At 41.8% G+C, this 15,047-nt stretch overlaps 1 protein-coding gene across 8 annotated transcripts in view; it reads left to right on the forward strand.

Moving 5' to 3' along the window:
* GRIP1 (glutamate receptor interacting protein 1) overlaps positions 1-15,047 on the forward strand; it is a 612,763-nt gene that overhangs the window by 509,854 nt on the left and 87,862 nt on the right. For 4 of the 8 annotated variants that reach the window (XM_031462799.2, XM_064491721.1, XM_064491717.1 and 1 more), the window contains 4 exons: positions 2,667-2,822; positions 3,503-3,658; positions 13,114-13,300; positions 13,982-14,127. In XM_031462799.2, coding sequence (XP_031318659.1) covers positions 2,667-2,822; positions 3,503-3,658; positions 13,114-13,300; positions 13,982-14,127 — 645 coding nt within the window. The remainder of the gene's footprint in view (positions 1-2,666; positions 2,823-3,502; positions 3,659-13,113; positions 13,301-13,981; positions 14,128-15,047) is intronic. The other 4 variants (XM_064491720.1, XM_064491723.1, XM_064491722.1 and 1 more) reach the window with 2 other exon arrangements.

Here is a 15,047-nt window from a genome sequence, read left to right on the forward strand (position 1 = left end):
AAGTCAAAGTAAGTGTCATGACCTGCCTGCCTGCCAGAAATGGGGCAGTGCTGGGTACACAGTCAGTGGTCAATAACACCTTTCTTATTATGCTATTAATTGGGCTTGACAGTGCTCAGAAATGCACAGTAATTTTCAAAGCACTCCGTAAAGTGCTGGGCCAAAAAGTGAGTGTAGGATTCTGAAGTGCACTCACTAGACCTCATTTGAAACCCAGATGGTACTTTATAAAGAGTACGATGGAGTGGCTGTGGCTGTGGGTGCAGATTAGCCAGACCCAGCAATGCTGGTATCTTGCTCCAAGTCTTCTTGTACACCCCAGAGTGGAATGGGGATGGTGAAAGAGAATCCACCAGGGACCTCCCCTGCAGTGCTCTTTCTCAAAAGGAAAATGCTGCTGCAATGTAGACATGGACTTGCAGGCCGATATTCCTATTCATTCATGCATGCATTCATTCATTTGTTCATCAGTCATTACATTGTATACCAGGCACTGTTCTAGTTGCTACGATTTACCTAGTGAGCAGGACAAACAAAGTAGATTCCTGTTCTCATGGAATTTACAGTCCAGTATAGAGAGATAAACATTATAAGTATATAAAATAAATATAAATCACTTCAATAAAAAAATTTAAAAATTATTTTTGAAAGTATATTAAATAAATAAAGCCATTTCAGACAGCAGTAAGTGCTATGAAGAATATAAAACAGCAATAGGATAGCATGGGAGAGGGCAGCTACTTCATCTGGGGAGGTCAGAACGACTTCTCTGAGGAGGTGGCCCCTGGGCAGAGACCTGAATGATGGGAAGAAGCCAGCCGTGCATACAAATGGAAGAAGAATATTAGAGATAGGAAGACTAGGAAGTGCAAATGCCCTGAGGCAGAAAGCAGCCTGGCTGGTTCTAAGACAGGACAGAAGACCAACATGACTAAAGCAGGCAATGATGAGAGGAGTGTTAGGTGATGAAGCTGGAGAGATAGTAGGGCTCACATTTGATTCTCTTTGTAATGGTAGATGGGAGTCACATAACCTAACTTATGTATTTGAAAGATCACTCTGTGTTCTGGATGCTGGAAGGTGGGTATGTAGGAGATGAACTCAAAACTAGAAACAGCACTGGGTAGATGGAAAGGGCCAGACGGCTTAGAGCTACAACATTATGGTGGCCATACAAGTGTGCTGCAGATTTCTGAAATGTTCTCTAAACTTAAGCGTCCAGTGAGTGAAATTTGTAGCATGAGAGATACCTCTGTTTCCTTTAAAAGGTTATTCATTGGCAAGTAGATAGAAAGGAGGCAGAATCGATGCTATTAATAACAGCATTGGTTTTTATTCTGTGTACTAGCATCATGCTAAGCACCTTAGGTGCGTAATTCGCACAGGTGAGCAGTGGGATAGATGCTTTCATGATCCCCATTTGACACAGAACAAAATGGAAGCTTAGAGAGCTTGAGTAACTGGCCAGGGTCATATAGAGAAGACGGGCTGGAGCTGGAACAGAAGCCAGGTTGCCTCAGCCCACAGGGGTCTGTCTGTGCTAGCATTCTTGTTCTTATTCTGTCTCATCCCAGAAAGGCTCTGAAGTGGTTGATGAGGCTGATACCATGGATGGTATAGTTTAAACTCGTCTAAATAAACCTCCTTTAACTACTTGGAGAGTATTTGCACTCACTACCTGAATAAATACTGCAAAATAATTCTCACGCAAGGCATCTAACATTAGAATCATGTCAGTAGAAGGAGATATAAGTTTGTATTTTGTTTTTCATTCTTTAATGTAGGTCAATGAAAACTTTCATATCAGACCTAGTAACAAACATACAAGTGCTCATATTTCAGAACACCAGGTAGAAAATCAAACCTAAACGATATTGAAATTAGAATGGAAACATGATGTACATTTTTTAAAAATAAAAGGGACATCAAAATTTTGAAGTTAACTTTACTAAAATGTTATGGTATCTTAAGGAAATATAAAAACATTTGAAATATTTTAATAATGAAATACCTCTCAAATGTAAATACATTTTTAAAAAATACCCTCAAAATCATTGAGACTTTTATTTTCTTATTAGGGTATAGATAAGATCCTGATATTGATAGATGATTAGAGTGGTTTATTGTTGAGAAAAATCAAGTTCCAATGATGAATAATAGTGTAATTAAAACGTCAGAGCAGTAAATCGTGACGTGGGACTTGAATCAGGAGCCAGTGTGATTTACTGATCTTTTCTTTTTCTCAAAACAAGTGATACTAACTGACCAAGATTTGCAAATCTTTAATTACTAATCTTGTGCCATAGATCTTTGTGGGGGTGACTTTTAAGTTAAAAAAAAATTTTTTTTAATCTCTGCTGTGAAACACAGGGGGAGATTAGGGACTGATTCAATCGTCATCTTAAAAGGAGACCAAATGGGCTGGGGAGAAATATGCGTTCTTCTTGGGAAGATGAAAAGTTTCCATCCCTGATGTTAATCATTGGTTTTGCTGACCTCTGAGAGAAGGGCAAAGCCAGTATTTTTTTTTTTTTTTTTTGCAAGCAGCTTTTATTTTTTGTTGTTGTTATGCTTTTTATTTGTGCAATTCAGTTACTTTTTCCTTTTTTTGGTTCTTTGTTTGTTTGTTTGTTTTCTGATTTCTCATCATCACATCATATGGGCAGTGAAAATTCAGAGGAGCGACAGGCAACTTACCTGGGATTCCTGGGCCAGCGGCCACTACAGCCTTCACACCTACCATCACTATAACACGTACCACCCTGACCATTGCAGAGCGCCCGCCCTGACTTTCCCGAAAGCGCCTCCTCCAAACAGCCCTCGTAATGTTCCAGGCTTTCTCCTCCTGCTCTTTTGTTTAATTATATTCTTCTCACTCCTTCTTTATTTGATTCATACCGTATTTGGCTTCATGGGGCGTTGTGTGCTTTCTTTTTCTTTTTCTTTTCTTTTTTTTTTTTTTTTTTTGTACTAGCAACTTAACATTTCTGATGTCTAGTAAGTTTTTCTTTTCCATCCAAAAGCATTTGTTGTTAGGAAGGGATGTAAATGTTCAGAATGCTTTATGTGGGGTCTTGAAATAACACTGCAGAATATTATAGGGAGTACAGTGTTATCAGATCTTCTTTGTGTATGTGGAACCACTTGTGAAATTCATGTCAGAAAATATCTGTGAAAATGAGATTACGTATCTGATGCATCAAGTTGCCTGTGGAGAAACCTAATGTTTACTTTTTTTGTCTAAAGCAAAATTCCTAGAGCCTCTCTGTTCCTTGGTATTTATAAGGATCATGCTGCTTCTCAAGCATTTCTGGGCACTTTTAACTCAGATTCTAAAGCGTGGTCTCCATGGCTGCTGACACCTGGCCTCTGACTGGTTGGGGTACTTACTAGCCATGGCTGTTCATCCTGTCTGTCTTTCTGGATTGTTACTGGCTGGCAGGTGTGGCAGGCTCACACCCCACCTGCGAATGCTCTATGCCAAGTCTTCGCTCTCTTACAGCAGCTCTGGTGTCTTCATCCTTCTCTCCTACCTCCATGAGTGCATACAGCCTGAGTTCCCTGAACATGGGGACTTTACCTCGAAGCCTCTACTCCACTAGCCCGCGTGGAACCATGATGAGGAGGAGACTGAAAAAGAAGGACTTCAAAAGCTCATGTAAGTGAAATGTTAGCCAATGTCATTTGGCAGGTGGGTGTGTTGGAGTCTTTGATATAATGAATCAAATGGGAAGAATGTTTTAGGGGGCCCAAATGATCAGGTAGACGCTAAGTAGCTCACAGCCGCTGCCATGTGCTGAAGACCATTGAAGTGATATCCATTATCTGCGTGATAATGCTTGCACCAAATACAATTTTAGATTGAATTGGTTTGTTCATACTACCTTTACCTGCAACTTTTTCATTGAGATTTTTTTCCTGCTCTTTTGATCTGATAAAATAACCAAAGATGTGATTTTTTTTCTCTAAGACTCCTTCCTTATATTTTGGGTACATTTGGACATGAAACCTTTGTTCTTAGTTTCTTATTCACTCTAAAGCAATTTTTTTTTTTTTGAAAACTAGGTACTGCTTTTGATAAGTATAAGAATCCCATGCATTTGTTTAATATTATTATAAATTTAATATTAAATTATATTTCATGAACCTCCCCCTGCAAAAAAGGCAATGGTAAGTTTGAACGTGTCTCCTCAAACTGTATCTCATTCCCCTTGAAAATGGGTCTTTTCAGACTATATCTCATTCCCCAAGATTCTAATGCTTTCCCCTGAAACCTACCCTACTGAAAATCACTAGTCTAACATGTGTTTCTGTGGCCCACTCCAGCCTCAGGAAGATTGCTCATCTTTACAACAAGCATCCTAGAATCTAGGAATTTCGACCATGATTCTTAGAAATACAATCTTCTGGGGCAGCCAAGTGCATTACAGACTAGGCAATACTAGGAAGATGTGGTTGGCTACTTGCTTCTGGATAGCTGGTTGTACATCTAAAGAAAAGGGTGGTTGGATGCCTTAGGGAAAAGGGGAAGAAGCACACATCACTGCTAGATTTTTCTTTTGTGGGGGTGGGAGAGCAAATCATAATCTCTCATCATAATCACATAAGTTTTGAAGAAAGAGAACACCTATCTTTCCAACCAGACCTAATCATAGTGTAGAGCGGTGTATTTCTTGTTTTGGGAAGAAGCCGTTTCCCGGAAAGAAGCTAAAAGAAGATGGGGTCTCTCCTGTGCTTACCGTGGGGATACAGTAAGGAACACTCTTAAGTTACATGAACAGAACAAAACCCAGGTACTCCGAGGCTGGTATTAAGGAGAAAATGTTCTTGTGAGAAGGGGTGGTTGGACCTGTTGGCTCTGCAGCTTGTTCGCCAGAGATTCATCTTCACAGGTGGATCTGTCGCCAGTTCCACCAGTGCCACCATTAGTGTGGGAGACCAGCCATCACCCACACTGGGAAAGGGTCCCTTCATGTTACAGGAACCTGAAGGTTTCCTTACAAAGAAAACCATCGCATACCACCATTATGGTGTATTCAGGATTTTGACATGCATATCCCTTCAGATATAAGGAGATTTGTCATCTTCAGTCCATGTAAATGGAAGGAAGCTTGAGTAGTCAAAAGAACAAGGACCTTCTAGAGTGTCATGTATTTCTTAGCTGACACTAGAGAGTAAATTATTTACTCTTGGGAGAAATTGATTGAAGGCAGCATAGTGAACTGGTTATGAGCACAGACTCTGGAACCAGCCTGTGTGGGCTCTCACCCCAGTGTCATCACTTTCTAGCTATGGGACCTTGAGCAAGTTTCTTAAGGATTCTATACCTTGGCTTTCTTAGCTACAAAGTGGGGGTAATTATAGTTTACCTCATTGGTGAATTGTGAAGATTATATGAAAATGTATGTATATTCTTACCACCAAAAGGGACAAACAGGAGAAGAAACACACTCTAGACTACATATTCATATATATATGTGAATAATGATGTAGTCTCATATAATCTTCACAATTACCCAATGGAAATAAGTACTGTAATTATATATATACTACATATAGCATATACATGCTAGACCAGTACTTGATAGCATTAAGTAAACAGTAAGCACTGTTTAATTGTTAGCTGTTTTGAATAGTACAAGTGTTTGCTATTATCATGCCTGACTCTGAGTTGTCACGTGTCATCTGTTAACACTGGGCTCGAACTCAGGCGTTTTCCACAGTGGTTACACTTCGGCAGAATACGTAGGTTGAGTCTTGCATCTAAGGCCTCGGGATTCGTGCTGAACATTTGTATATGAAATCTGTTATGCAAAATCACGTGCAGCACTGCCTCCTGAGAGGGGACAGGCTAGCAGCCCTCAGCAGGGAAGAGCAATTAAAACAAATGCATTCACGTTTGTACTCCTGCTTGGATGGCGAACCGTTTGTTTGTGTTAGGTAAGGCTGCCGTGCTGGTCGGGGACATGAGCAACTACAAGTGATGATCCGTTTGGCTGTCTCAGGTTGATGTTTATGCGTCCTGAATTTTGTAGTAGGAAACAAAGCTGAGGCCGCGCTGTCACCGATACCCGTAACCAACTCATAAATTCTCTCTTAAATCAGCACGTTACTCTCCCACATAGTAGAAATATAAGAGAAACTTGGTTCTAGAAAATTCTTGCTACTTGTGTTTGCTGTGGACATTAGCCACTAGGGTTCCACTGACCATATACCTACCAGAATTTGTAAACGTGACTCAGAAGATCAATTTATATTTTAATTGAACAGTGAGGTCCAAAAACCTATACACATTTTTGCTCACTTCAGAAAGACCTAAAAAATAGTTCTCCAAAGTCAGGAAAAAACTGAGGGTTTAGCTTTTGGAGGTTTTGAATTGTTTGTTTGTTTGTTTGCTTGCTTAAGCCTGGTATGGTCACATTAGACATAAAGGTTTCCCAAATAACTGGTAATAAAACCTTTATTGCCACTCTCTCTGCCGTGGTTTATTTCCACCACTTCATTTCTTTATTCTGTGCCACCATTTGCTGCCCTCTTTCTAGTACTTATGTTTCTATAGCAACCAGGCCATTTGTATGGGTGGTGAATCACAGCAAAGTCACAACAAATATAAAAAAATCTCTTTGCTGTATTGGTGATGAGTTGAGGCCAGAGCCTACAAAACAGAAAAAATTCTTGCATATGTTTCTAGTGCAAAGGAAGGACATGGGAAAGAATGAAATCGTCTCACATAAATTTTAAGACATTCTGTGTCATTGACCAAGGCTGGAGATATAGGAAGTCTGTAACAACATGTCACAAGGATTAGATGAGGGAGGTGCCATGTTTGTGTCACAGGGAGCATGGTACATACCCCAGCACTGGGTTTTCAGGAGTGTCACAAAGCCCTGGGAGGGTAGCAGAGCCGTGTCACAGAGGGAACCCTCTTGTCACCTCTTCCAGAATCTCACTGACCTTTCCCCCGCAGCCTGATCTGCCCCTTTTTCTGCCATGGAGACCAGGGCCCCTTCTGGAACCCCCTCATCCCCTATGGTGGCGGGGCATGACTGCATGACTGAGCAGCGGATCTGGCTGGTCCCCCCTGCTTCCTGCTCCTGTGCACAGAGCCAGGGCAGACTCTTGCCTGTTCCCAGTCTGTCTGGATTGCAGCCACGGGTAGAAGTTAGAACACATTCCCAGAATGAGCTTTGCCTCTTCTGTGGTCCTCATGTACAGCTAGCGAGGGCAACACTGAAAAGAGCTGAAAGGAAGAGAATGAAAAAACCTAACAATTTTTGTCCCTTCCACCGACCCCTGAAAAAAGAATGGAAGACAAAGGCAGCCCGTGGTAAGCTTTTTTTTTTTTTTTCAGTGGAGGTACTGGGGATTGAACCCAGGACCCCTTGCATGCTAAGCACATATTCTACCACTGAGCTATACTCTCCCCACCACGGTAAGCTTTTTATAAATGACCATGCATGGAGCCCTGGCAGGGGACAGCTCAAGGGCTGCCCCCTCACGCCATTTGGATCCCGCAATTTGGAGAAGGGAGCTGCTGGCCGCTCCCACTGTCTCCTGAACCGAAACATGTAATGCACAGTGTGTTGGGGCCACAGCAGGTAGACTCTAATGTGGAACACTTTAATGAGAGACAGGTCTTAGATGAAAGGATCAAATCATGGCAAACACAGCATATTAATAAGTCTTTGAGGTCCATTTCTCTCTATACTTTTTAAATGCTTTTCATATCTGACAGTAAACCTCACAGCTGTCTAAATTAAGGAAACATTTGGCAGATTTTTAAACTTTAGGAGCTAACAAGTTGTCGTTGGTTCCTCTCCCTTCCTTACAGTAGGAAAAAACAAGAATTGACAAAAACATAGGGCCATTTTTCTGCAGATGCCTCCAAATGGGAGTGGAAACAGGACAGAGCAGATGTGAATCCTGAGCACAGCCTGGGCGCACGCCAGTTAGCAGTACTCAGACACAGCATGTCAGCAGTTAGTCTTTCCATCCTCGCCTGTGAGCAGAACGGGGCACTCCTCAGGCCAGAGCCAGGACCTTGCAGAAGTATCTGCTCCTGAGGGGATTCATCATACAGACTTTTAAACTACAAGGTTATATTTCATAGATCACTTTTATTTCCTTCTGCTGGTCTACCACACACATGAATGAGGCAGGATAATCAAGCTCATCGTGTTCTCCTCCAAGTAATACTGGTGGTTTTTCCTTCTGGCCCATCATCTTTAAATCTGCGGTTTATCTTTTTCATATCTGGTGGTAATTTTCAAGATTTTAACGTGTGTGAGTATTCAGTATTTGCAATTTCAAATGAAATTTTACTGTTTCTAAGAACAGATTCTAGTATGTCAGAAGACTTTCAGAGTTCGTGGTAAAATCCTAGACTTTTTAAATATAATCTTATATTCGTCATAAAATTATAAAAGCAATATTTAATACATTTTTAATTCTAAGTTAAATGTGTTAATAATTTCTCTCACCTCAACTTGCCTCCAGATAGAATTTATAGACTAGTAATACCAATAGTGAATTAATACTTTATTCCTACTTTTAAAACCTTCTAGAGAATGAAATTTCTCACCTATCTTCTTTAACTGTTCCAGAAAAATGGAGCAAGCTTCTTCTTTGAGAGGGTCTTCTCACTGTATCTAAACTATTCCCTCCTGGTACTAGTAAGTTGGTTTATTCCTTCTTGATTCTTTCTTAGTGGAGAGGGTAATCAGCCTACTTAATATTCAAAAATAATTCTTAACTCCAATTAAGTAGTCCAAAAATCTATATCAAATTGGAATCACCAATGGAAAAGAATATTAATGTGAATCTGTAGAAAGATTCATAGAAAGTAAATTATTCCTGTTGAAGTTCAAAAAGTTTCACTGTGAAGAAGAGTGGCAGTCATCTGTCAAACAGGTGATGTTCCAATATTATATTCCTGCCTCCTATGTGTACTAACTGGAAGGAATTACAACTCTCCAGATCCTTACTGACAGGAAATGGTATTTTCTACTGGTTTTGTACCAGCAACAACAAAGTGTATGACCTAGAGAGCAATCAAAGTACAGTTGGTATCAGTAAAGTCACAATAGAAAACACGATCTGAGTTAGTATGTGATAGTTCATGTGTCAGGTCTTGGAACTGGAGGCCACCATCTGTAAAAAGCTTAGGACAGGAGGCTACCTTCACCCCCTCATGCAGGCTGCTTTAACCTCAGTGACCTTAATCCTTCTGGGAAAGCACAGTGGCGGTGCTTCTTCAGAAGTAGATTTTCCTTACTCCCCCTGGACAAGTGATCCACTTCACCATCCTCTGCCATGTCAGCTTCAACGCTAGAATGATCTATGTGATAGAAAACCTGGGGGCCTGAAGAACAACGTCTAGTTCCTTAACAACATCTAATTTCAGAATCTATATCAAGTGTTAGTTCCAAAAACGAGAATGTATTCATTGCTCATGTATTTAGCATCCATTGAATATTCCAGGTGCTGGGATTTCAGAGAGGAAAAGATCTGGTCCCAGTTTTAAAGAACTCAGGGTTAAGTGGAGAGACAGGCAGGCAAACACAAACCTGATAAATGCTGAAACAGGACCATGTATTAGAAATGTGGAAATACAGAAAAGTAAGTAACTAATTCCATCTCGATAAGGTGGGGAAAGGGACATTGAAAACCCTGGGGAAGGGCTAACGAGGCAGAGGGCACCGCAGGTATGAAGGCACAGAGGTACAATAGCGGACCTGGAGAACACAGCTCAGGAACCGAGCACAGAGGCACATGAGACTGGACAGGCAGGAGAAAGTGAACTTCAGAAGGATCCTGCATACTCTGCTAGATTGGAGTTTGTTCAGTAGGAAAGAGGGAGCCATTAAAAAAGTTCTAAATGGGGAGGTGACCTTTGCATATTAGAAAAGCCACTCTGGTAGCAATTTGGAGGCTGTTAGTGTAAGACAAGAGGTGAGGACGCTGGTTGGAAGCCTGGATAATAATATCTCCTAGCAAAGATGAGGTTCCACTCTAGGGGAGCAGATAGGTTGGGGCCTCATCATAACGAGAAAGTGAATCTGGCAATAATACGTAAAAAGCACTGGACATGAAAGGGCCCAGAAACATATGTATTAGCATAATTGGAATAATAAATTGAATGTAATGAAAGTAATGAAAGGCTGAATTAAGGCATTGGCAATAAGAAGGGGGAAGAGGGTTATACAAGATATATTTTAGTGATCATCCTGAAAGAACTTAGCAATTGATTGAATTTGCGGCTGTGAGGAGTTGTGAATCAAAGGCTACTTTGAGATGTCAAGCCTAGAGGATCATAAACACAATGATCCCATTCATAGGAATAGGGGTGGCAATGAGAAAGAGAAGATGGTTAGCTCAGTTTGAAGATGCTGAGTGTGACGAGTCACTGAGATATCTTTGTGGGTGGGACATCAAGAAAATTCATCACTGTCTCCTGTGAGAAACCAGAGAGGTAGACGTGAGAAGGTACACAAGAGGTCATATGATAGGTGGCGTTGGAAGTGAACGGGGGAAGAATGAGAGTAGAAAAGGCTTAGGACACAGCCACGGTCAGCTCTATGTTTGGAGTGTAGACCAAGACAAAGGAGCTGGTAGCAGCTGAAAATGTAAACTAAGAACAAAGCTTCATCAAAACCGAGAGAGAAACTAGAAAGCGGTGGTTCCCAAAGCCAGTTGCCGCAGACTGTTTAGAGCGAATGAAGCCATTGATTTTGGCAATCAGGAAGTCACCCATGAGAATGGTTACAGTAAAGGGTGAAGGGAGAAGCCAAATTTTAGGTAGTTTGGGAATCCATACAAATCTATAGAGAAAGGTCAGACAGCTAGTGGAGTGAGTAGGAAAGTTGGACAAAATATCGAGAGAGATGTTTTATGGCACAAAATCACAGAGGGAGTGGAAAGAGATAGTACCAAAAATACAGAAAGGAAGAGTTAGCCTTGAGATGAAAAGGATACATCCTCCTAAAACAGGAGAGGGGAAAAGGAGAGCAGATGAAGATACAGAGAAACTGAGGTTGAGAGGAAGAATGTTGTTTAAGGAACTCTTGTCAAGTGGCTGGATCTTTTCAGTCTTGTAGGAAATTAAGTAAGAGTAAAGTTTGACCCTTAAAAGGATAGAACTGTTTTTGAGAAATCCTATGAGGAATCAAATAAGATGCCAAAATATTACACCACAAAAGATTCCAGGGCCCCCTAGAGAATCATGTGAATTTGTCATGACTTTCCGTAGCACCCTTCAGCAACTCAGGAGCAGCAGCGGAATGAACTAGCCATTACGAAAAGAGTACAGTGTATTGGAGAATAGGAAGTCACGTGAGGTTTAAGAATACTAACAGATGCATCACTGAAACGGTCACCAGAGTTTCCAGGTGGAGGTAGAGGGAAATGATGCTAGACAAGCAATGAGTGAAGACGGCTTGCAAACGGGGTTCACTAGATTCTCACGTGACGGGGGCAGAGGCGTCTGGGGTTCCCTATTTCTACCTCAGTATCTGCAGTAGCTGTTTTTATCTGGAACATAAGGGCCTCCTTTACATGCCTTCATATGAAGGGTGTGTGGTGGTGGGGAGGGATCTGTTGCTAAAAATATTGTTTGAAAGCTGTTAGACTAGGAGACAAGTGAGAGAAAATGGGACTGGGAGTCATAAAGAGGAGAAAGTTAGATCGCGGGGACTGGGGAAGATGGCTGATAAGGATACGCGATCAGTAAGGGGGATTTGGATACTGAGATCTGGAGGCTCTCACCATTGTGAAGGAAGATGGGGTCCAGCATAGGGCTCTGCTCTCAGGGAGGTGGAGGATGGGATGGCTAGTGACTGGCATGGAGGGAGCTGAAGAACCATCTCGCCAGCGTGTTAGGAGATCGTGGCCGTGATGTCAGAGGTGCTGAGGACAAGGAAGGGCTGCAGGTTAGAGGAAGTAAGTGAGGAGCCAAGTCCTTAAGTCAGTGAGAAAAGAGCGAGGATTTTCTAAGAGTAGAAAACTATGGGTTTGCAGATGAGACAAAGCAGAAATAAGTACAGAATGTGGAACTTCTGGTAGGAGTGGTTTGAAGTAAACAGCACTGCGTATGGGGAGCGAAGAGCATTATAAACCCATCTCTCCTTGCCCGGCACAGGGGGAGTGAGGAAAAAGAGCGTCTGGTTGGAGAGGGTCCTGAGGGGTATGGTGTCATCAGGTTTCAGTTTAAGTAAGGAGGCCAGAAGACCTTTTTTGGAGGAAACAGCAGTCTAGCACAGGACCCCACAGGCAGAGAGCTGCTCACAGAGAGCAGAGGAAGCACAGGACCCAGTGGGCAGCACTGAGAGGCCAGGAGGATGCCTTTTCAGGACCCAGGTTGGGAATGGGATCAAGACAGAGCTGTGTGCCTGGGGGCTGGGATGAATATCAGAGGAATGAATGAAATAAGAGATGACAACATAGGCTGGAGACCCAGTGGGAAAGAACAAGGACTGAGGAGACCAGATTTGGGGGTAGGAGGCCTGTAGAGTTTAAACGCCTCCGTCGCACAAGCCCAGCACTAGGGTAAGGCTGACGACCAGCACGTCCTCACCACCCAGGAGCCGCACACACTTAGGTGAACTGCTTCTTCAAAGCTGAAGGGCAGGTTGTTTGTAAAAAGCTTGAAACTTAGGTACAAATGGCTAAAGTGGAGGAGGAGGATTAGACCAGTTAGCCCAATCCCCTTTCTCCTCGATAAGAAGGAGGTTAATGACTTACCCCAAGGTCACCCAGGTGGTTGCTTGATGGTCGAGCCAGGACTGGACCCCGGGTACCTGACCCCAAGACCGTTCTGTTCCGGTAGCTCCCAGAACTGTCCCTGATAGAGGGGTAGGTGTGAGGAGGGGGCGACACTGGTGCTGTGACTTAAATGTGACGCATATTGGGAGATTCGTTTATCCTGCTCAGCTCTGGCTAAACTTTTTGCTTAAAGAGCAAAATCTCACGTCCCATTATTGCCAGTGAGTTGTGGGGTTTGGTTTTGTTTTGTTTTTTTGTCTTTTGTTTTCAGAAACACGATCTATTTCAGACGTGCTGGCCTTCCTGGTGCTTGCTCTAATCTAAAGTCATTCTTTTTTGTGTTTGTTCCTCTAGTGTCTTTAGCCTCTAGCACAGTGGGCTTGGCTGGGCAGGTTGTTCACACAGAAACCACCGAGGTTGTGCTGACGGCAGATCCTGTCACAGGATTTGGGATTCAACTGCAGGGCAGTGTGTTTGCCACAGAGACACTCTCCTCTCCACCTCTGATTTCCTATATTGAAGCTGACAGCCCGGCAGAGAGGTGAGCCACTTTCTTTCACAGCATCGTTTTCTGCTCTGCATTTCTTGCTGGCTGTCTTTGAACAGCTAATAAATTATGGAACAGAGCTCAATGCAGGAAACGCGAGACGTGGTGAACATTCTGTTCTGACAATAACATTTTATGTTCTTAATCAGGTTTGAGAAGGATTGCAAGCATGGGTGCCTTTAGCAGATTTTTGTCTGTCAGGGACTAGAGGCAAATTAATTAAAAAGGAAAAACATCCATGAAAAAAAAATCTCTGAAGTCCAGACTTCATAGTAATTGCCCTGCCAAGGGGGAATGCACATTCATCATTACTGTATATTGGATCATTACTGTATATTGGTTCAGATCAGATTATAACAGTATGGTGCTGAATTATTAATTACTTCTCTGGGATACTTCAGGATTCCCTGGCTCACATGTGTAGCCATGAAACACAAGAATGTTGTACATTGTGTGTAAGTGAATCACTTCGCTGCACACCTGAAACTAACACAATATTGTAAATCAACTCTACTGCAATAAAAAAAAAGAATGTAGGGCATTGCAGTTGACCTAATAGGATGCCCACAGTGTTGAACACACAAGACCAAATGCTATTTTGCAAGAATCTTGGCGACGTCAACTTGATAATTATTTACTCTGTCTACAACTTCTAAGATGTGGTTCTAAATTTAGATGTGGGGTGCTGCAGATTGGAGACAGAGTGATGGCCATTAATGGAATTCCAACTGAAGACAGCACCTTCGAGGAAGCCAATCAGCTCCTCCGTGACTCTTCAATCACAAGCAAGGTCACACTGGAAATTGAGTTTGATGTTGCAGGTACGATCATATAATCTCAAGTCAGCGCAAAGGCAGAAGTGGAAGCATGTGAATGGTGTCGATTATGTGGCAGGGGATGGGAGAGGAACGACAGTTCTTTATATACTGAACATGTTTTTGTTTAGGAAGTTCGGAGTGTCATTTTGAATTGAGCATTGCATTCATTAAAGTGTCACCACAAGAACAATTGAAAATAAATGTGACAAAATGAATAAGTAATAGCCACTATAAAGGTGATTTAAAAAAATCAGGTAGCCTTTATTCTTCTTGACTTTTCCCCTATATTCTAGAGAAACCATATTCTTCAGTCATGGGGACAAGAAATGCCTCTCTTTGACTCTTCCCACTGCAAAAAAAAAAAAAAAAAAAAAAAAAAGTTCTGTGGGGAACAATGAAAATTCATTAGATGGAATTATGCCAGCCCAGTAGGTAAATACTTGGTTTCTCGTGTTAAAGAGAAATTGTACTGGACACTTGTTACAGATGACAAAGAAGATTTTATTCAAGACTATATCAGTAGCGATCAAGACTTGCAATAGGAGAGAGACTGAACTTCACATCAAAACCAGCAGGGGCATTTATATGACTTCAGTTTGGTCATGGAGAGAGTCCTTGTCAGTAGCTAACAGGAGTACAGGTTGTAGAGGTTGGTGCCGGTTCCCATCTAAGAAAATTGTCTTCTCTTAGTGAAATTCTATCTCATAGACCCGATAACCTTTACCTTTATCAATGACTAAAGATATCCCTTTGGACATTGGGATCAAATTATCCCAGCAAATATTTGCTGAGTGTTTACTGTGGGTCTGTTCATATTCTATACAGTGGAGATGCAACAGCAGCCAGGGAAGGGGAAAACATCCCTGTCTTCATGAAGCTTATATTATAGTAGTAAAGCAAATTAATTTGTAAAGTAATTAATA

Source organism: Camelus dromedarius, chromosome 11, assembly GCF_036321535.1.
Source record: "Camelus dromedarius isolate mCamDro1 chromosome 11, mCamDro1.pat, whole genome shotgun sequence".
Taxonomy (NCBI): Eukaryota; Metazoa; Chordata; class Mammalia; order Artiodactyla; family Camelidae; genus Camelus; species Camelus dromedarius.